General features: G+C 35.7%; 1 protein-coding gene across 3 annotated transcripts in view; it reads left to right on the top strand.

The window, feature by feature from the left end:
- The window catches only part of VSTM2A (V-set and transmembrane domain containing 2A), a 28139-nt gene extending 6323 nt beyond the window's left edge, over positions 1–21816 (top strand). The window contains exons 4-5 of one of the 3 annotated variants that reach the window (XM_075142374.1): positions 1458–1794; positions 18992–21816. In XM_075142374.1, coding sequence (XP_074998475.1) covers positions 1458–1794; positions 18992–19080 — 426 coding nt within the window. In that variant the 3' untranslated portion in view covers positions 19081–21816. Of the gene's footprint in view, positions 1–1457; positions 1795–18731 lie in introns of all 3 variants that reach the window. The other 2 variants (XM_075142375.1, XM_075142376.1) reach the window with 2 other exon arrangements.
- Positions 21817–24127: the final 2311 nt, after the last annotated feature.

Raw genomic sequence — 24127 nt, 5'->3', positions numbered from 1 at the left:
AGTTCTTCTTTCCATTCATATGAAACTTCTTTAATCCTTTTGCAGAACACAAGCTGTTCAGTAGGGATATATTATTATTGAATATGGTTTAAATAACTATCCAACACTTTCTGTGTAATTAATATTGCATATGTTATGCCTGAAAGTATGCAATCCATACGTTCAACTCAGTTTGCCAAGTATAAATTCAGAGCTGGATACAACACAACAGGCTGTAAAGTCCATCCAGTACCTTAAAGCAATAATGTATTCACAAGTATTGCTCTTCAATTTATCAAGCAGGCAGAATAGGTGCTTTGCCAACACTGGTGACTAAAGCATGCCAAGCTATCAGAAGCAATGCATTGTATAATCACCAATAACACATGCCTACTTTCAATCTAACAATTCTCCATTTTTGTGATCTACCATATATTCATCACCCTGATGTTTCCTTGTTGCCTGTCATTGATATGACACAAAGCAACATTTGCATCAATGTTTATGTAACGGTGGAAATAAACCAGGTTCAGGAATTCTTCATAGTTTTCTGTCCCACTGAATCCCTTTTAACTGGCTTCCTGCGGGGCAACAAGTATTAATCCAGATAGAAAGTAATAGTCAATGAATTAAATATAAATTCTCTAAAGTGATAGAACACACAGAGAGGAATCTGTGTTACCTTACCTAATGCATCTTAATACCTATCACACATTTCTGGATGCATAATTTACTCATGTGTGTTTTAATTATGTGAGACAGAAATATGTTATGTTACCCTCAGATATTAAAAGCAATTAAAAATAAATCAGGAGTCTTATTTTATCTGGCAACTTTTAAAATGATCTTGAATATGTGCTACATGAATACATGCTGCAGAAATGACTTCTAATAAGTACACATTTATATAAATGAGACAAAAGAAACTACCTGACACAAGATGTCTTGTTATGGTTAATAAACAAAGGTTTGGACGCAGTCATTTATAGTGAAGACTACAAGATAATCTAATAAATCATTATTAAAGAAGTTTAAATATTGGCAAACATCTCCAACAAAATTGTTAATGCACTAGTTCAAAAACTGAATTATTCAATAAAGCCAACTAACTGGAAAGGTTTAACCAACGAAGTGCAAAGATATTAGGTTTATGTAAGAAAGCTCATTAAGAATGTTCATGATTTTAAGCAATTAATAGGAATGAGGACAGTAGTTTGGGTTGTTTGTCTGAGGCCAATTAGCTTTTCAGAGCAAACCATCTAAACAGTTTTGGAAAGAAGATGTCAGACATCCTCATAGATACAAATAATCATATTCATCCTTGACGCAACTTCCCTGCAGTAAGCACAATCACACCAATGATTAATTTGGCACTTGACTTCTGTGGACAGGCTCTACATCAGTAGAGTTTTCCCAGAGAAAGAATAATACCTGACAATATGTTTGTTTGCTTTTTTTTTCCCCTGGCAAATTTGCAGACAGTGAAAGTACAAGGGAATGACATCTCCCACAAGCTGCAGATTTCAAAAGTGAGGAAAAAGGATGAAGGCTTGTATGAGTGCAGGGTGACCGATGCCAACTATGGAGACCTTCAGGAATACAAGGCCCAGGCATTTCTCAAAGTCAACGTTAACAGCCACTCTCGGCGAATGCAAGCCTTTGAGGCATCTCCAATGTGGTTGCAAGACATGAAACCTCGCAAAAACATCTCAGCAGCTGTTCCAAGTAGCATCCATAACTCTGCCAATCAGCGTGTGCGTGCCACCTCCAGCCCTGAAGCAGCAGCCAAAATCCCCAAACAAAGTCCACAATCAGGTATGGTAAAGCATTTTGAGCTTTGATTTGATTGCTTACCAGCATGTAAAAGGAGGCTAACTCAACAAGGTAACCAGGAGTTGTGACTAGGAAGAGTGTGGTGCTCATTTATTCCTCCTTCTTTCTGACTCTATTCCTCCTGCTATCTCCTTACTTCCTAAAAGCTGAATAATAAGTTTCTGGGCAGAAGCAGCAAAAAGCCTTAAATTCCTATACGTGGATTTTACATCTGCTGGTTTTATCCACCCAAGGTTAGCTCTCTAATCGAAGCTTAGTTTTCCCTGTAGTGTTTGTGGAGAGAAAGGGGCATGTCAGTGAATGACTCATCTCATTTTAAGATGGCTGTGCATGATAAATTAAATAAAACACCCATCCAGAAGTGTTTCTTTCTAAGTTAATTTGCACCAGTCACCTAACTTTTCTCTCTCTAACATTTGGTGATATTAATCTAGTTTTAGTATCAATCTTATTTTCATAAGGAACTTGACTTCTAAATCTAAGCAGACCTTAAATACACCAGATTGATGTAGACTTTAGAAAGACCATGGGTTTGTCAGAGAATGTGGTTTGTCATCTTCAGCTGCTTGACCATTGGCTTTTAATCAAGCATTAAAATGGCAATGCCTCAATTGTCTGTCACGTAGAAATGAACATACTACACATTTTGTTTGGGAGATTTTGTACAGCACTGTATAAATAACCTATAAGGAATATAAGTCTGCATTTTCTACATTGATACAGTAAAATTCACGGTTATGTAAAGGTATATGAATATACAGGAGGTGCAGCTGTTGACTGCTGTATGATGGCAATAGAGAGATGGACAGGATAAAAAGATGAGACATGTAAATGATCAAAAATTCTCTGGAAAACAAACTCTGCAAGTTCAAGGGTTTCTGGATTACTTGTGTTTACACTGAGGGCCCAGTGTAAGGCAGGAGATCACAACCTAGCTTAAAATATGTAATGGAAGCTAACCTAGTTTGTTCTGATGCATCATTTTTCTGCTAGCAAATGCCACATCATCAAAACCAAAACTGGGAATACAACAAATTTCATAGCACACCTATTGTGAAATCACTTTCATCTTATCAGCACACTATTAGAAAAACATTTTGATAAAGAAAATACATTTCATTAAAGATTGGAACAATATGATTATTCATATGAAAATTCTTATTGTTATTAGAAAAGATTATGTACATACTACCACTATTTTACCTCTGTATACATTTTTCTTAATTTATTTAAAAATTACATTCAGTTCTCTTTCCCTGAAATGGAGCCACTTTCATTTTTTAGCTCTTCCAAAAGATGTTTAAGCTGTTAGAAGAAAAGAAATATTTCAGCTGATTTAAAGTCATCATTCTACCATGGCTTTCCTTTCAGAGAAATGTATATACCACTTATTTTCCACTTGACTCATACATTTCAAAACAGCAGACTTGTCCATAAAGTGAAAACTCGGGTTTCTGTTCAACTTCTATGTAAAGTTAAAATAGTCACAAATTTATGAAATATGTAGCTACAGACTACACGACACTGCATTGTGGCCAAAGTGTGCGCACAACAGCTAATCCACTAAATCACTTTGGATATGTAATTGAATCTATAATATTGTTTATGTCTTTAGTCCAAGCAATGTCTTGCCTGATTACTGAACATTTGTTACTTGAGAGCTAGTAGGTTATTACATGGAAAGGTCTCTGTAAAAAAAAAAAAAAAAGGTAGAAAAACTTAATCTCTAATTCTTTTCTTGAGCAAAGATTACTGCAGATCAAGTAGACAATCCCAATCATAAATAATTTAAAAATTAAACAGATTAAAATATAATTTATTTTATTAATTCATTTGTTTTATGATGACGCACAGATTAATGCTGTATTCATCAGAGGTGAAACTCATCTACTGAAGAAACAAAGAGTCTACCAAGAATCCATATTAGGCTTAATTTCAATTTAATGGTCAATTGCTACACAGTAATTACTGGTGATATTTTTGAGGAACATCAGTTTAACTCTTGAGAACCAAGAACTTTCCTTTACTTGAGAAAATCTCAAGTTTTTCCAGCTGATTTTCCATCTATGGTGTGATTTGGATTTTCACTCCATTTTACACTCACTCTACACCAATAGAAATACCCACGGGAGCACAAGGTAGTGGAGCTTTTTAGCTCTATGTAACTTTGAGGAGCAACTTCAGCTGAGGAAGGGGAGACATCAGTTGTGAGGCCTCAGAAAAGCAGAAAGGAGGTATCATAGACAGTAATAGTCTTTCTTTTTATGATATCGAATCAACACAATCTCCTTATACTGTCAAAGGAGAAACTCTTCCTTTCTTCAACATCATGCTAACTATATATGCATGCACAAGACTGCTGTGTGATTCCATTACATGTAAGCAATGTATCCATCCAGGCTAAAACACAGAAACATGGTTGAATACAAATTTATCATTATTAACCACATGTTTGTATTTGAAAGACATAGAGATGATTGTGATGTGTTTGTTCATGTTGAGTAATACATTGGCTTCAGCAACACTGTTTGAAGAGAGAAGTATTATTAACCATAGGTAATTGTATCAAATATTCTCCAATATTAGAGAGCTGGTGCATAGTTATTGGCAAGCAATATATTTTACTGCCATGCTCACAGACTATTGCAAAATACGTTTACAGGAGAGGGAAACATGACACTGCGAAATTATTGGGAAATCTGTATTAGCTATTTCTGAAGAACTCAGCTACTAATATAAGAAAGCTTGACTCTGATCCTATGAATACCTTGTCCCCAAAATTTAGTTTTGAAAGGTAGATAGCACTTTACTTAACTCCTTCTATCCTGAAGCACACTGCAGAATTTAATTTATTTCTTAAAAATAGATAGGTAGCTCTAGAAAAGCAGTTTACAGTCACTGCTATTTTAAAATATCAGCATTTCCCAACTGAACAGATATTTCTGCCATTCTCCTCTTTTACTCAAAAGAATATCTGTGATAACTATGAAGGAGCTATATAGCCAGGGCTGACAAATTAAAGTGATATGAGGTCCATTCAGCATTTTGCGCTGCTCTGAAAAATGCTATGTGAGTGTAAAAAAGATAATTGTTATTGTTAGCATAATGGAGATTCGATATAGGAAGAAACAGCTAAAGAGAATATCTCCCACAGACAGTCTTCAGATAATATACTGAGAAGCACTAAATGTCTACCTCAAAGTCAAAAAAGTCAGGAAAGCAAAAGTCAAAGTTAACACAGCTTGACCCTGTCATTTCGTATTCATGGGCTGCAGCAAATGAAGTAAGCTGTCACAGCTTAACAGGAATCTGAGTAATTTGACAGGCAAATCTGCATATATCCAGAAAATGTCCTATGTAGGTGGAGTGACAGACATTTTTTTTTTCTGTATAATTCATAACAACATATCTTAGTCCAAAGATAAAAGTACAGAGTTATCAGAGCGCCTTGTAACTCTAAACAATGGTGCAATTAACTGAGATCCAAGAGCTGCAATGAATTCAGGTAAAAGGAAGCTAAATAATCTACAGGCTGCACCAAATCTTACTGTTTCATGGATATAAATCTAGACAAAAACTCTGCTACCAGCATTCAAGTCACTCAACATTTATAGCAACACAAAGGGCTGCAGAATATGATGTGCTGAGAACGTGTATATCTCCCAAACTCTTCCTGTTCTGCCAATGCCCTGTTAAAGCACTCAAAGCCATTAGTTGCTTTTCAGACTCAAGAAGATCAGGCTCAAAAAACTCAAGAGGGAATAGCTACAAATGAAGAAGTGATCTTATGTCCATTTTCTGACTGCTTACATACACACTCTGCATATTTTTAGCAACTTTTTGTTCTTTCCTGAAGTAACAAATTCAACTATTGACCTAACTACATGCCAAAACTGTTCCTGTGATGATGGCAGAGTTGCAGTGAGTGACTTAAAAAGGAGCACAAAGGAGAAGGTGGTTCTTACCTAAGACTGAATGGCCTGGATTCTTGGCATCATAAACCACACTGAGAAGCTGATCGTCAGGTGTGAATGCAAAAGAAGAGAACAAAAACATATTTCTTCAGTCTGTTGATACTGATGAACCAATGACATTCCTTTCAGCCTCCATTTTTACCTAGAGAATCCAGGAATCTTTTATTATCAATCTATTGTAAGCACAAATTTTATGTCCAATTTGAAATCTTCTGGGATATAAACCAACTTCTGTGGGTTTTTTTTTTTTTTTTTTTCTTTTATATTACATCTTGTCTTAAAATGAAGGGACAAAAAGTCTGCTCTAGCCTCCACCAAGGTGACAGCCAACGCTACTGCTTTCTTCACTAAGAGAAAGACTTCGGCTTTTGCAACTGCTGTTTTAGAAATTGTGAGTACCCATAAGGCTGGGAGGCTCCAACCATTACTGTGATTTTGCACAGCAAAAAGTCAAGTCTTTGTTTCCTTAGGACTACATTAAAACAAAAGCCAAATGAGAGTTTTGTTCTTCTTGTTCTGAACCTTATTCAGCTGTTCTCAGAAATTATTGCAAAAAGGTGATGCAAGGACTATCCCATTTTACACCTGTATACACTACAATCTCTGTTTTTACTTGAAACTTACACTTTGGTTCTCTCTTCCTGAAATGAAGCCACTCCAATTTTTTAGCTTCTCTGAAATAATGGAACAAATTCTAATCATGTTAATTGATGTAGTCCTATTAGCCAGTTAGTTGTTGACCTTGAAACTGTAAGCATCTTCTGAGAAGTGCTAATCTGCTCCAAATAACTTCATTGACAAAGCAAGGTCTTAACAGCAGCTAACCCCCTTTTTTTTTTAGGCCAGGATTTCCAATGCAGAATGAACTCACTACTGCTTTATGTTTCTTTCAAAAAAACCACATCCTAATTTCTTATATGTGCATACTTACTGATAGAACCAAATGCATACAAGTATTTAAACTCCTGTTCCTAGTGCTTAGTGCAACTGAACCCAGTAATAAACAAACCGTTTTCAGTGGATCTGCAGTTCTAACTCCTGTCACAGGCAAAATGGTGTCTACTTTTTGTAACATCCCTCACTGCCATTGCCAATTGCTGATACTACACCACTGTCACCTTTCTATTAATTTCGATTCCTGTTACAAAAACACAGGTTCAGAAACTACGAAAAGAAAGCACTCACCAACCAATATGTGTTCATTTTTGTTGTTCTACAAGTTTTAGCAGTTGTTCAATCCCACATGCCCATGCCAGACTGAATACTGGGTATGCTTAGTTTTAAACATATCCTCTCTGAAAACAGAGATATTCTTTTCACCTTTAGTTATGTCCATGGTTAAGCACTAATACTGAATAATAGAAGAAAATCATGGTCTTCCAGATTTGTTGAGATAATCATGGATTCTGTCCTTATACATATGTTATCTCACTGTAAACATATTCCTGTAAAAGTGATGGTGTTTGGAAAGAAATGTTAAATAACCTTGGCTAATCACAAGCAGGGGTAAGAAGGAATTTGAGAGAGCAGGTAATGGCAGATTAGAAATAGCCTACTACAGGAAAGGGGACTCCATGGCAGATTTCCATTTTTATTGTTCAAACATAGCCTGGGCTACTCTTGAGCAGTTCTTTTTCAGATACTGTACAGGTTATATGCATGAAAAAATGGAAAACTGTCTTTGGATGCTGCACTACATATTTGCCTCCTATGAAGCCTCCAGAAACAATGAAGACAGACACAGCAGGAACTAAATGCACAAAGTTTAAGAAACTCATTTTGCCCTTTCTCCGTCTACATTGTTGTTTATCTACACACATGTATACTGAGATCTTTCCTATTCTTTTAGTAACCTTACCAGTATATTTTGCTGTCCATCTGCCATTGCTATGTATGCACTTAATCACGTCTTTTCCTTTCTTTTGGCTATTTCAAAACTCATCTCACCTTTAGAACAAAACTGATATATAAAGACCTGGTAGGGGACCCTACAGGAGTCCTCTGAGTAGCAGAATCACAGTCATTCTGTTCTACATGCCTGACATAACTTTGGTAATTAACCAGTGGAAAGATTGCAGATGGGCCACACAGTTAGTAAAGAAAGAGAAGAAAAGAAAGGAAGGAAAGAAAATGGGGGGAGGGGGGAGGGCGGGGAAAGCTGTTTATGAGTTGTTTGTCAGCTCACTCAAATTGTTTTTCATTGCTACACAATCAGGCAGTTGCACTGGGTCATCAGAGATTGCAGCATATGTGACAGGGCCTGCTCTTGAAATAACTGATGGGATTTCTTTGCTTCAGAACAGAACCCATTTGTTACTTGACACTTATAGAGCACAGCAGAGGACATTTTCGCCTGTTTCAGATGAGAAGCAGGAAGTTTCCTGTCTATGGTGCCCTACTTCATTATGAAAATCCTTTGCATCACTTAAAAAGAATGGGTAGAATTATCTGCTGGTTGGAATGGATACAACTCTGCTGAAGCCAAAAGAATGGCATTCATTTACAATAGCAAAAAAATTGGCTCAAGCATGAGGATGAAGATGAACTCTCTTCTACTCATAAAGTGAGAGTGAATTATAAGAAGAATCTAAGCTTTACCCAGCTTGTACCACCTAAGCAAGTTTAGGACAGTGAAGCTGTCTGGGAGCAGAATGAAGGGAAGGAAAATACTTGAAAACTGCTATTTTCAGCTCATTCAGATTCAGGGGCATTTTTGGTGGTGGATTTTGCTGCTTCAGGTTTTTTGTGTTTTTTTCTTTAAATTTGATCAACTTTTTTCTAGTGTTTATCTTTGAAACCTTAGGGCAGACTAGTTAGAAAGCTCAACGTTCTTTGTATTTTCTTATTCTCTGGACAGGGATTTTCTGTTTGATTAAATAATTCATGAGCTTCAAAGATATTCCAGACACATAACCTTCTTTACAGCTACACCAATAATCAATTAATCCTGCTTTGCTGGTGATAAAGATGGATGTCATTTGAAGAGTAGCTGATAATCTTTCTGCTGGCCTTGTGAAGAGAAGACTCTGTCCCAAACCCTTCATTTTACCTTATCATAAGGAAGTTGCCGTCATACCTTTTGGCAGTGCAACTTGCTATCCTGTGTGTGTGTGGGTGTTCCAGTCTGATCCACCTCACTGAAGTTTGTTCCCCCATCTACTGACAAATGCTACTGTCTTGGAACAAAGCTGCCTAATGTTCTGAGGAGAATAAAAATGTGAAAGTTAACTGCCACAGCCAGCATTCCCAGCACTTCATACATACGATCTGTGTGTTCATCAACGGCAACAAAAATACAGATAGCAAATCTGGATGCTACATCTGCTGCCTGTTTCTACTGCTGTTATTCTCTCAGCTGCTGCTGTTGCCTGTGACACTGACTGAGGCTTTTGGCCACGAGATCACAGCCATAGAGCTATAGAAGTGACTAGAGAAGTGACTTCTACATGACTACAGAAGATAGTATCCATCTCCAGTTCATTCTGTGCAACTGAAAAAAGAGTTAAAAGGGCAAGACGTTTTGTCAAGGAGCAATAATAAATCAATTATGAAGCCAAGAACTAGCAGTAGGTCTCACAAAGAGCTAGACATTTAGATACTGTAAAGCCCTTTAGTAGAATAATACTGTTTGAGAATATGGCTAATAACATTGTGCCTGTCTGAAACTCTGCCAAAATAACAGGTCGATTACCTATTTTGTACTCTGTTGAATTATTCACACGCATACAATATGTACTGATCAGTGACCATCTCATACCTGAAGAGTCTTTGAATAACGATGAATGACATTTCATGGTTATGATCGATCCCACATCTCAGAACTGTAATGAGAAAGATAAAAAAATACGAAATAAAAGTAGAAAAATTCATCAATATGGAATGTGAAGGAGATGATAGAATTAATACAGGATTTGGCACAAATACTTCAAGTTTCATTCTCACAATCCACAATTTTCGAAGTACTGCACTGTGGTTGTAGGGGTGATAATGTTGTATTTTTTTATTTGTATCACAGTAACAGGAAGGATGAAGGCTTTGACTTGTGAACTCTGGTTTAGCTCTTACATTTTAAAATGTTGCCACCCAAAGTCTCTGCCTTGCCCCAATCAGAAGTTATTGCCCCAAACCTGGATGGCAGAAGGAAATAGGTGCCTGCTCCTCAGCTCTCCCAGTTCATAGTGTTGAACATTAAATTAAGCCTTTATGACAGCTGATAAGCTAAAACATCAGGTTGTTAAATTGAGATAGATGAAGAGCTGGCATGGGGTTTGCTTGTATCACTCCTACTTTTGGGGGTTTAATTTCCATAAGAGGGGGAAGTAGAGAGCTGGAGGCACTATCATCTTAAACTGTTCCAGCTAAAACCATTAAGAGCTCGTGAGTCATAGCCCTTAGACAGAGGTATGTTCTGTTAGTCAGAGGCATTGTTCTAATCTCTATAACAACTGCATTATCCACCAGGCAAACAAAGGATCAGAAGAATGGTCCCTGCCTCAAAACACTTACCATGTAGGAATCAGACAGAAGAAAACAGACTCATCCAGTCGGATGGGTACAGATAAATGGAGCTTAGCTAAGTTCCATGAAAATAGCTCTTATATAAATGATATAAATAGAAGGAGATCAGGTTGACTGTATGTCAAACATAAGCCTAAGCAGTGTCAGGTGTGAAAAGCGAGAAAAGGGATTGAATATCTTATGCTGAAATATTTACAAAGAATGATAATTTTCCTTCTGTCTATGTTATAATAACCCTCTTTGTATATGTTTTTCTTGGTATGACAGTGCTGTTGAAGATGATAGCGTAATATTAAGTATCATCCCACTTAAGATTTTTTTCTGATAGATGAAAGGATGAACAGGATGCAAAAAGCACAGGAGGAAAAAGACGAGTTTAATTATATTTTTCTTCAAATAAAACTCTTGTTGCAACTTTATGGTATCTTTCAGAAATGGCTCTGTTAACAGTTTAATTATAATGTGGCATATATCAAATATACACACATTTATTTATATATATTACAAAAATGCTGAGCAATTTGTGCTGAAGCCGTGTTTAGTTACAACAGCCGGTTACTAACAAAAGAGTCAATTCAAGAAGAATTTTTGTTAACAGCCTAAGTTCCCACCTTCATTCTGGATGGGGCATAACTATATGCAAGTAAATGGATGAGAATCGTTACCGCAGGACAGACAAAAAAACTGCATTTGCTTTGGAATCAGCCATTTCATACAGATAAATAGAAATGCACTGGTTTATATATTTTTCTGTCACACATTAAAAAAAGTTCTAAGACATTTTATATCCGTGGTTTTCAGGGATAGGATGAGAAAAAAAGGTGCCCAGTGCTGATAAGAGCAGTCATAAAGCATGGTGCCAGTGGTTCTCAAACAATATCAATTAACCAATTTAGGGCTGCATTTGCTTGAGCTTGCCCCCTTCCCTCTCAGCTTTTAACTGTTTCAGTGGGCACTGGATATTGGACTGCTTCTCACACTAGTTTTATTTGAATAGCTAACATTGGTGTTTCATAGACTATTTGCAAACACCTCTCTTAGCAACCGTTTTCCCAAAAAATACTCTCTCTCTGAAATAGAAACAGCTGAATTCAATGCATTACTTATACATGTGAAGACATATTCAATGCAACAAAAAAAAAACCAAACCCACAGACAAAAAAACTTTAAAACTTTGCAGGCTCAAACACCAACTAAAAGGAGGAAGAGAATTAGGATATCTGCTACAAATGGCTGATGCCTGAACATTTGTGACTCAGAGCCCCAGATAGGCAGAATGTCATTCTCCTAAGAAAAGAAAGTCAGTCAGGGAAGTTTGAGTATCAAGACAAAAAAGTTTCCACAATATACTAAATATATAATGATGGAAGTAGTCATAGTTGTACAGCCACTAAACAATTTAGAGACATCAAAAACTCACTATATCCTTGGCTGAACACATGAAATTTGAAGTAGCTGAGCACTAAAAATTTTTAAGCTGCTAGAAGGAGGAATATGCTTCTGGGTATATCTAAAGCTGAAAGCTGTATGCCTTAGGTTCAAAAATCATTTTGACTCTGACACGCTTTACCCCACATATCACCTGCAGAGACAATTCATCTACACTTCATTTCACCGAATGGGTTTCTAACTTACCCCTCCTTTACTACTCTAAAATTGTTTATGACAGTATCACATGAAAATGCTAGGGAAATTAAAATTTCAGAATCTGAATTTTTGGTGGGATAGTCTGTCCAGATAGCTGGACTTACTTTCAGACCAAAGCAGCCTAAATAATTTTCCAAGAAGCATAAGCATTTGAACAAAACTTAAGATCACTGCTACAGAAATTAATGACACTTATGAAGCCAATGAAAAACTGTATCAAGATTTCCTAATCATGCTAGTATGTAAAATATTATTTAGTCCTGAACTACTTATTAACACAATTTAAACAAATCTACATATTAAACCAGAAGGAAACCCACTGATGAGAATGGAATTTGTGAATTACAGGATAAAGGACATAGGAGAGAGCAAAAATTACACTAAACGTAGACTGAGCCAACTACACTATCCAGTTCATCTTCCTGAAAAACTGTGTTCAAACTCAACCATGATTTTTGGATCTTTTCATCAGAACAGTATGAAAATCTATATATGTTGTTGCATTTCCCATTTCAGTTACATGTTTAGGGCTCTCACCCCTCCCTCCTGCCTGTTCAAGGTAAAAGGATGAAAGGATCAGATCATTTTGATGATCTCATTTTCATCTTAGAGAATGACATTAGAGATCATTTTAGCTTCTTCATAGTGCATGATGGTCCAATTAGGAAGCCTGGTTCTAATCAAGGGGTTAAAAGATCAGAGATGAACAAGAGCACTGTTTGAAGAATTAAAAAGAAAACCATATTGCAGAGAAAGAACAAGGTTTAAATGTTTCCCTAGGTATGGATTGATGTAAGGGATGATGTAGAAAGTGGCCTGAATGTAAAATCCCATGTTTGTTCACACCAGCGTACCCATAATTCTGTCTGTCCATCTTGGCATTGTAAAATTGCAGAAGTCATTCAAAGTCCCACTCTTCTTTCTTTCTCCCTTCATATTGCTATCTATTGCCCTTTTATAGATTTACTATGGCTTGTTCTGGACCACTGCCTGAAGCCAAGTATCATTTTACTACATGCTACCTCATGGTAGCATGGAAGTCTCCTCAGGTTTTTCGTCTCCCAAGTATTTCCATCTCAAATTTGCGTTAGAACATGGCTTTAAGTATAGCTGGCAGCAAGTTAAAGGCTGTGACCTTAGCCCAGAAAGAACTCCAGGAGTTATTGTGGCTCAAACCTCTGGCAGAATTCTCTCCTCTACTCAGGGTTGGAAAGTTATCACTTTCTTTTGCCCTATGACAGGACTGAACACCTCTGTTCCCCTGTGCACCTTACCTAGTGAAAGCTAGGGAATAACCATCCATCTAGGATCCCATCTCTCTTCCTCAGCTGCTCTTCTGGGCATCATTGGCAGAAAGGGAACACACAGCAGATGAACAGAGCTACACGCTGGACACAAAGTCTAAGTAGACTTCATGGAAGTTCAATACATAGCCTATTCTAAATTTCCATCAATTTGGAAGCAGTAGTTTTCTTCCAAAATGCAAAAAGTCAGAAATTCAGAACTTTTTTTCTGGCGTGTAAGATGAATTCATTTGCCCTGTGTGGTATGTTTGCCCAAGACAGTGATAAGCAAGTCACATTATTTTAGGCTGACTACTCTACAGCCAATGGAGAAAGATGGACTGGAAGCCTAAGCAAAAGTATCTACATTGAGGCTTCCATATGATACTCACTGCTCATCTTTTGTCATTCAGTTCCCCAAAATCAAATGCAGGTGATTGAAGCTTAAAATACACATCAGAAGTAATTTTCTTGAGGAGGAAAAGAAGGACCTCACATTTGTGGAAGGGAAATTTTCTTCCTGAGTGTGGGTATATATTCCAGCGGTATAGGAGAGCTATAGGTAACTGTGATTTCTGTAATTCAGAGGAATAAAAATGATAGCAATTGGTAGGCCAGAGAGGAAGTATGTATATAAAACCCATGTGAGACATATTCAAATAAAACTAAATAAAATCAACCATACTTGGTTTCACCTATCTTTATGGATGTAAAACTGCAAACCTCTTCCAAGAAATCTTATGGTTCATTAATATCCCCACTAAAATGAAGGCAGGTATTTCATGAACTTTTACTTACTTTACATGGGAATAATGCAAAATTATGATTTCATGTGGTTTCAACTGGGGCTGACAAGAAAGCTATTTCAAATCTAACACTATAAAGCAAAGCTGAGCATTGCAAAACAGCAAACCAGGCACTTATAGATGGAAAATATCAGCACAAATTCCTGGGAAATGAAACTTTCAAGGTTTCAACACCTCTGTGATTTCAGAAACCTGTAGTACAACAAAATTAACTCATATTCAGCACAAGCTGAATATATACCTCCCATATATATGCAGCGATAGTTTGGCATCATGTAATACATAGAATCTAGGATGGACTTCTGTGTGACTGACTGTATTTCTCCTGTACTGGTCAGCACAAAACCAGGACTCTACTCGGACATTAGTCTTCTCTTGTGATCAGTGGCTTACTAATTAAAGGAAATTCAAGGATACCCTCGCTAAACTTATATGTTCAGTAAAATATTAAAGCAGTGCTCTTGAGTTCACAGATATGTTCCGTCATTTATATGATGTTACACTACTCATTGTAAGCATAACTGTAAGAATCCAGTTTTCAGAGGCTTTGACAGGTATTGAGGCTCAGAGTGCAGGAGGTATTACATCCCAGAGACCTCCCAAACCTTAGCAAGCACAACGAATTCCAAACTTGTTAAACTTCAACTCTTGCAGATGTAAACTTCTTGAGACTCAAGGTGGTTAACCATGTAAGGTACTCTTACAAATAGGGGGTGCTAGCACCGTAGGGCCTGAGGCAGCTGCTTAATTTACAAATCAGTGTTTTGTCCAGTTGTGAAAAAATAAATGGGCAAAATTATGAAACCAGCATTTGCTTTTCTCTGCTGGTGTCCCAAAATCCCATGTATTTTTACACAATTTTTTTCTGATCAATATCTTAGTGAAAGCAAGGAATTATAGTCATTCAGGCATGCAGTGAGTAACTACTTTTTTGGTCAGTTAGGGTTTACTAACAATTTATAACTTCTGCTGGCTTTATTTTATAATTAGATGTTCTAAAATTAATCTCATTAACAGAAAAATATTGGTGTTTAGCTATTTGGTCCATATACTATGAGCCATGAAATATGGTTCAGCATTTGTTACAGAGTTTATTTTATTATTTTAAACACCGAGATCACAATTGTTAATCACTATTGTTTTTTCTCTGTTTTCCTAGCATTTAAGTAAGCCACATATTTGAATAAATCACAGTTTCAAAGAGTTTAATGGCATGAACTACTCTTTCATGCTGTTGCACAGAAACTTATCTCATGATCACATGCGTTAGGCAATACACCATTTGTTTCCAGGAGAAGGCTAAGTATTTAATGGACATTTGCTCTTTTGGATGTATGTCAGTGGCAGGAAACAAAAGACAACACATGGGCATTTACATTTCACAGGAACAATTTAACTGAATCCCAGTGGCTGATAGGTCAAAACGTGAGAATCCCTGACCCACACATCAACTAGAGTTTAACTAATGAAGTAGAAATAATATATGCATGCATACTACCGTTCTTCCATGTTACTGTCTTTGAGGGTAACATAATTGTAGTCCAGCTTTGCCCAGTGTTCTTGATCTGCAATAAAATTTCTTTTAGCTCTCATTATGTTAATTAGAAAATAATGTTAGAAATGGCAGGGAAATGAGTAATCGATTTAGCCAATCCACAGCTAGATCGACAGGTTTTTATTTATATTACCATGCTCACAGTTCCAGCGATACTATTTCAGCCCTGGTCAGAACTGTACACCAAAAACACATCTGCATGAAAACTCTGAATTTGGATACTCTGTACTTTCAAGACATTTGGATTTGGATTCTGATCTGTACTTCACCTCTGACTTAAGTCTAAAAATAGTGAAACTACATCTCTGATTTAAACACCCTATGATTTTTAGATTCACAGTCAAAATGGAATTTTTTTACTATTTCTGGTGGCTTATCCTTTATCAAGATGGAAACCAAATTAATAGAATATGAGCAAATATGACAGAATAGAAAAAGGAACAAATCTAAGGAGGCTGCTTTCGGTTTTGCTATGTTGTTATTCTACATTTGCGGCTTTCACTCTTCCAAAATTTAAAGAAGTATTTGGGTTCATGAGAGAACAAATACAGTTCTTTTACACATCTCCAGAAAAAAAAAAAAAAAAAGAAACCTGGGTATATTTAAACTACAATTGTATTTCATAAAGAATCACTGAAAAGATGAGAGTGTACCTAATAGTCATATATGTCACTGTATATTGCAAGTCAATTTTATTAGGGGTGATATATTACTGAAAATGTATCAGTTTGGGTTATACAGCATTTTGGAAACTATTAAGCCAGTAAATACAGACCTGATATGACATTAGGATATACTATTCTGTTACCGAAACCATGCAGAGGACACTGTTTATGACAGTGATTTCCAACAATCCTAACAGCCTCTTTCTTCACCTAGAAGCTGAAATTTTAGTTGTATTGCCCCTAAATTTTTCTCATGTGTTGAGGATTGCTTTAGCTTGTACTTACTGCATGTACTCTAACCTAAATCCCTTGCAAGATAAAGAAAAACAAACTTGCTGTTTACAGAAGAACATGCATGTAGAACATGTGATATGAATTGGAGGGAGATTATGATTTATACAGAGACTGAACATTACAAATAAAAAGGTTACCATGTGTATGTCATATATGACCCCTAACTTGGGGATCTACAGACTATCATATTGAAAAAAAAAGCAAAACAAAACAAAAATCAAAGAATGTTTTGCCGGCAAATATTATAGTGCTGCTTTTCCCACTGTGAAAGAGTTTAAGTCAAACCTATTTTGTATCATACTGTTTCTCTTCCACACATTACAGCTTTCAAATTCTCAAATTATAATACCATTAATTGTTAAAAAAACTTTTTTAACAGACATCCATGAGACTCTTCTGAGTGTTTATCCTTATTTGCATTGTACATATTTTGTGCAGAGGAAATGTATATCCAAAGACCTCTTTAAAATTGTCTTGAGCCGTGTATTTCTCTAGTTCAATCAAAAAAATATTTAAATGGAATAAAATAAGTGAAAATAATTCAATATATCATGAAAAGATCTAACATTAACAAAGGTTTCAACTAAGTTCTGCTAACCTAGTCAGGGAAAGAAAAGCCTGTATAAAAATCTGTCAAATAACAAATTTTACACCTTATATAAAAGAGAGAAGAAAGCTATGCTGCATTAAAACCAAAACCAGAAATTGAACTCGACCCTTGGGCACAAGCTTGTAAATAGTACCTGTATGAGAACAACCCACAAGAAGAAGTTACAGCAAATTTGCTTGTGTGTTTGCTTGTTCCTAATACAGAACAAGTGTTTTGAGGAACCCAGCAAACTACTGCAGCGTAGTACAGGTAGGCTAGCATTATCAGATAGGCAAGAGAAAAGTAGGCTTCTCACTCCTGTCTACGTTCAGTAGGAACTAAGCTCGGAGTTCCCTTGGACTTCTTTGAAAATCTTAGTAATGTCTTTGAGACATGTTTCATTTAAAAGTTAATATTCAGTTAGGAATTCAGTTCACACATGTATAATTGAAATATCACTGTTACTTAGAAGCTCTGTGTATGTGACAGAGGACTGAGTCTTTTATGGCAACTACTATGTATGCAACACCTCACACTGTATTTACAAAAGGAAGTAGTGTTCAGAGATCTGGGATTTAGTTTAATCCCTGTTTTTGAAGGGAAAATTTTACTAAAGACAGGAATAAACATAGTTAGCAGATACAGAGAAATGTTTTACTGATAAACATCTGAAAACTTTAAAAAATTAGCATGTGGTTGCCTTGAGTTCTTTTTGCTTTCATTGTGTATATCCTTTATGAGAAGATAAATGTGCTTTTTGGGGCTGCAATGGAATAATATTAATATTAAATTCTCTGCAAAAATAGCTTATATGTTATTAATATATTTTTAAAAAATAACCAGCATTTTTATGGGCTGCTTGTAACATCATTATTACTTTGTTATAGAATTGATGCCTGTAACCATCAATAACATTCATCCTTTTAAAGTATACAACACAGCTATAAAAGCTATTAATCATGCATTAACCTGTTATAATTGGAACTTTTATTTATAGTGTAGCAAAATTAAATTTATGGTTTTCACCTCAAGTAATATGTTTCAAATTCTGAATGTAATTCTTTACGATAGTTATCAAGGACTGAGACTTGGTACGTAAGACATCTAAATGCTCATGTTCTTGGTGTGCGGACATAGTTTAATTAGTCTAGTTCTGAATGTTTTTATTCTGATAACATACTTAAAATATAAAGTCATGTTTTTAGAAATTATGACATGTACCATTGTTTTCATAGCTTTTTAAAAAGAAAAAATAATCTGGGAAAATACTTCTCAAAAATGAATACTCCAAACCTTTCAGCATTCTGTTTCCCCCTTGTAAATAGCACAGCCATCTGCCAGTATCTCCTCTATTTTACAAGAAAACACTCTTTAGCCACTAGATGACTTTTTTGTTAGCAGTCAATGATGTGATGCTGGAAATGATTTTGTAAAGACCACTCTGAGGTGGGCGTTTGGGTTTGTTCCTCTTGGTATATATAGTTTCACTGGATAACGTTGTTTAAAAAGACAGACGAGAAACAAAAGCAAAGCAAAGCAAAACAACCTCCCTGGGACTGAAATACTTTGTATGTGTTGTTATTTGCAGTGCATGCCAAGACATTCATGGGCACCAGAGCCAACCTGGCGAGCTAATTAAATATATAAATGTATGTGTTTAAAACAGCCTTATAAGGAGCATTGGAAATCTGCAAGATGAGCGAATATCTTATAACTTCTTCCGCAGGTGCGAGGATAGCTACAAGCCATGGACTTTCTGTCCTGCTTCTTGTTTGTGGCTTTGTGAAGGGTGCTTTGCTTTAATCTAAAAGTGCTGACTTTTTCCAATATCACTTTCTCTTCTTAAAGCAAAGAGCAAATCGCCTGTAAAATCCACGGAGCGGACAGCAAAGTTGACCCTAACCTCCAACCACCACTCTGCACCCAATGTACTCTAAATCTCTACACAAGGAGCACCTTCTTCAGGAAGTACAAACAAAAATACTAAATAAATAAAATAAATAAATAAATATTCTAAAAAGAAGAGGATACCACATGTTTTCTTGATATATCTTATTTTCTTTGGCGTATCACTGATCTTTTGTTTGAAGAGAACTGGTGTGATGTAATCAAACGTTTTGTAACAGCAACACCTAGTTTCCTTTTCTTTCGGCAAGGAGAAGCCTCATCCTTGACTTCTCAGGGGTTGGCCTGCGAGTTATCAATATTACAGAATTAACCATGGATGACATTTGGTTCCTACGCTGAAAGAACCGTTCCAGCCTGGAAGCAAACAGAGGCCAAATAATGAAACAAAACACAGTGATTTAACATCAACCCCAATAAAACACCCCACAAACTTTATCAAAAAGCTTTTTCTGTTTTGTTTTTTTTTTTTTTTTTCATGAGGAATAGGGAGGAGAAAAGAAATTCTACAAAGCAGCTAAGCAGACTAGAGGATGTTGTTTCTGGAAAACAAATGAGGGTAATTTTCTTTTGAGTTGTTTGTTTTTTTTTTTATTATTCTTTTTCCCCTGTGGGTTTTTTCCCTGTCTTTTTTTGTTTATTTCTTGTTCAATGGTGGCAATTACTGACTTAGGCCAACCCCTGATGACTGCTTGGAGGTTTATATATATACATCTTTTTTTTTATGTGTGCGTTCTATATTTCAGTGTGTTTTCTCTAATTTTGCAACTCCTGTATATGCAAAACTAACTTAAATTCTGTAAATTGCTTACAGTCTGTGTGAAATAACTTCAGAGTAGACATACTTTGGTCTTCATGCAAGCCAGTTTTTGATATTATCTATATGTCGTGCCACCAATAGACATCTTTATTTCCTTTTTTGACAAAACATCACTTTTTAGTTCATAAGTCAGTACTGTGTGGCTTTTGTAATACATACCTTCACTTCCACTGGTTTGACCCCTTTCAGCCCTCTGTTTACTCTGTAAATGCACATTAAAATTTGTTCTGGTCTCCAGACAATGAATTATTTTAGTTTTGTGTATGTTGTGTTGGAGTTCATTTGCCGAAAGCTGTTTTAATTTTTGATGTTTATAGAGGATGAAGTGATTTGATCACTAGAGACTGTAAAATGCAGATTTGCAGTCAAATACTGCATGTAAAGGAAGGTTAGAAAGGGAAAACAGACAAATAAAACAGAATATGGCTTAAAGGGTATTCTTTTGGTAAAAAATTTTAGGAAAGTGAATTTATTACATTGGTAAACTATATTAGCGTCACAGCTCCTTCTATATGTCCAAAGAAGCATCTTTCTTTGCTTTTTTCTGCAAGTGGATTGTCATTACTCATTGATATTCTTAATTAAAATACTTTATGTCTGCGAACTGAATGTGAGAATTGTGCTGTTGAATGAAGTTACATGAATTACATTCATTAATGCAGGAAGGAAAAATTGCTACCATTTGCAGCTGCAATCAGGAAGGTTTTTTTCTTGTTCCCCTGCTTCCACTGATGCTGAACAATACACACCCTTTCATTTATCAGCACAGACAATCATGTATACCACATGCTTATTATGATCTATTTACAGCAGCATTAAGTAGCTGCGGTGTGGTCAGCTGTGTGATTTCTCCTCATTTTGGAAGTAATGTAGAAGGAAGTAAAAAAGTAGGTTTAATATCTCACCAATCCATGGCCTACAGGCCTAACATTTTGTTTCAAAATGCCTATAAGTCTGAAGTCTTCCCCCATTAATTTCAAAGGAGAAAGAACACATAGTAGCATAGAATCAGAGAGTAACATGCTAATGTTTTGGAAGATTATAACATATTTGTGCAAATCTTTGTTCTTTTAATGATACATTCTGTACTGTAAGCTTGACTGGGAATAATCAGTCTTTCTTTGGTTTTAGAAGTAATAAAAAGAGTAAAAGTTTGGTCTAATACAGACAAATCAGGAATAACTGTCAGGAGAAAAAGGCAAAAAGTTCTTTTATTTCAACATAAAATTAATGACCCACTAGGAATATTGTGTATTGAAAAGGTTCTGCTCCATAGTAATAACAGTTTATCAGCCTACTGACAAAGAAAATAGAAACAGTCCCTGTTAAAGTGTTCTGAATCAAAACCAATATGTGGATCAAAGAGGAAGTAAATGAAAAAAGAGCCAGAGCTTTTTGAAGACTCATTTTCTGAACACACCTATGGAACCAAACTTTCAGAGCTCTGGAGGGAAGACTACGTTTTCCCTGTGAAATAGATATCAATGGATGCTGTGAGAGTTTCCCGTGTGGAGTTCGGAAGCCTCAGTTTCCATTGGTCTTAACCGGAACCAAATGCTTAACATCACACGTGTTTCATATGTTTACTGTATACATCCATCTTGCATGACTATTCCGTGTATGCACATAGTCACATAGACAACCTGCAGTGACATTTTTCAGAGGCAGTTTAGCCTCACATGTTAAAGTTAGCCTCTGATTACTATGTTAAACTCACACTGTGTTTTGCTTTATGCTGTTAATTGCTTAGATATAAATCACCATGTACTAGGAAGTAAGATTAAAGAACCAGCTGAAATTAAAAGCAGAATTCTAGACCACTCGGACTAGTGTGGTACAACAACTCAGAAGACATTACCAAGGGAAGTGCTGTATTGTGATCTGCTGTTGTTCTTAAACAGTGTCAGCAGGTATTTTTGCTTAGTTCAAATAAAATGACGAAACAGTGGCCACTGCAAAAATCTGAATGCTTGCCTAATATTATTCAGTGTTAAACATTTAACTTCTAATGGTTTCTACAGTGATATCATTTAATTCACCATTAAAAAAAAAAAAGACTGCTCTGCTGCCAATCTTCAACTCCTTCCTCAAAAAAAGGAAGAGAAAACAATTTAAACCTTTGTTATTTGCAGGATGGGGGAACATTCGTCCATGACATTACTATTGGTAAATGTCAAATGTTGTTTACAGAGCTAAAAGCATTAAGAACCAAGAATGGGATCCACATACTTTGCAATATAAATTTTTAAAGGTTAAGCTTCCATGATTATCTTAGCTAAACAATGCTAAGCACAAAGTAAATTGCTTAATGCAAGTAACCATAAATGGCTTCAGTCTTTTGTTCTGAGCTTCCTAAATATTGATTTATTTGATTTCACAGTCATGAAGTTTGCACATACATTCATATAGTTGAAAGATTATACATAGTTTTCCTAGTGCTCTTCATCTAAACAATACAGGAAGACAATAGCGAAGAAGAAAGTTAAATTTGTATGTAATAATGAATCGCAATCAATTGGTAGAATTACTTGCAAAGAAAGAGAAGTGTGCTTTCTTGAGAATCAAGTGTAATTGCAATCATTTCATTTTCTCCTTTTCGTGCTATTCCTTTTTGCCAATGCTTCAATCTAAAAAACAAGACAATAATGTATTTCTTACTACTCACTTCTTACAAGATGACAGAGGACAAAATAATGTCGTCTTTGTTGTGAAAGAAGCTAGGGGGAAAAAAGAATCTTTTCATTTAACAACAATCTAAATGTTTACAGTGTCCTATCACCTCAAAATATCTCTGCTCGTAGGTTTACAGGGAAGGAGCAACAGAGAAAGTGTTTTGTGTTTCAGCTTGACTTCCCAGCCCTAAGAGTGTTCTCAGTTAATTTTTATCCTAGAGCTAAGGACAGGACTCTTCTGAAAGTTTCACAAATACAGTAATTTTCCCTGTAACTACCAGTGACAGATTGGTTTGGGTTTTGAAATGATAAATACTTGCAACTCAGAATATTTTTCCATACAGTTATAAATGTTATGAGGAATGGCAGCTATTAAAGCCATAAACAAGTCTGGAAGAATATCACAAACTAGTAATCTCTCAAAAGTTTCAAAATATGACAAACACTTTAATAAAAAAAAGGCTTTTGGTCAGATTTTGTTTTAAAGTTTTATTGTAACCCACTCTTATCCATACGGCTATAAATACTCTGGATTGAATTCCAGCTATATGCTGACAGTACAGAGGGCCTTCAGACGGGAGCAAATGAAATTTTCACTTATTGAAATGCTCCTTTACATTGGCACTACAGCACAGAAAGAGATCTTATGTTTATATGAGACTATTTACAGTGACAGCTTATAAGAAAGCCAAAATGTACATAATAGATTATTAATTCCTTTCCTCTTTTTATATACCATGAAGTTGAAAAACAAGAGAGAAGATTGGATTTGACAACTAGCTGCTTAAAATAAACTATTTAATTTAAATCTTTGAAGAAGCAAAGTCTCAAACATTCCTTATTAAAAAGACTTGTATAACTATGACCTTTTAAATCAAATGGGGTTTAGATTTTTAAGCAAAGTTATACATATTATATATGAAATTATTGTATATAAAATTGAGAAGGAAGGAGATGATGACTTTTTTTTTTATTTCTAATAGAAGATTATATTAATTTCTGCTGATTGTTTTTAATATCAAATGATTTAACAGACCCTTCAAATCATTGGCAACTATAATTCTTAAAAAAATAGGTGCCAAATTTTCTTATCACCTGCACTATACTTTAGTTATTGGATTAACCAACACTGGTTCACGTTTCAAAAATGTTGCTTATTCATCATAACAGAAAAGGAGGAATTCACACTTTATTAAAAATAAATGTGAACATGTTTACTAAACCACCTCAATGTCTTTTTCTTTGGTGAATCAGGCATGAGATATATTACTTTTGTTCATATGTGGCATTGCCTCAATGGGGCTAAACACTGACAAAAAAGACGTGGAAATGTGGATTTTAGTTGTTTCACCTACTAATTGGATTCCCCTGTAAGAGACAGAAAACAGAAGGCGTAATTCTTTCTGTTTCCCTACAATAGCCAATAATGAAGGCAACTCAAGAAGAGTACAGGGATCTCGTTAGATTGTGCAGAGAGGAAATTAGAAAGGCAAAAGCCCAGCTAGAACTCAACCTGGCCACTGTCGTGAGAGACAACATAAAATGTTTTTACAAGTATATTAATGACAAAAAGAGAGCCAAGGAGAA

Source organism: Calonectris borealis, chromosome 2 (genome assembly GCF_964195595.1).
Source record: "Calonectris borealis chromosome 2, bCalBor7.hap1.2, whole genome shotgun sequence".
Classification (NCBI taxonomy): Eukaryota; Metazoa; Chordata; class Aves; order Procellariiformes; family Procellariidae; genus Calonectris; species Calonectris borealis.
This window is presented reverse-complemented; position numbering and strand designations above follow the sequence as displayed.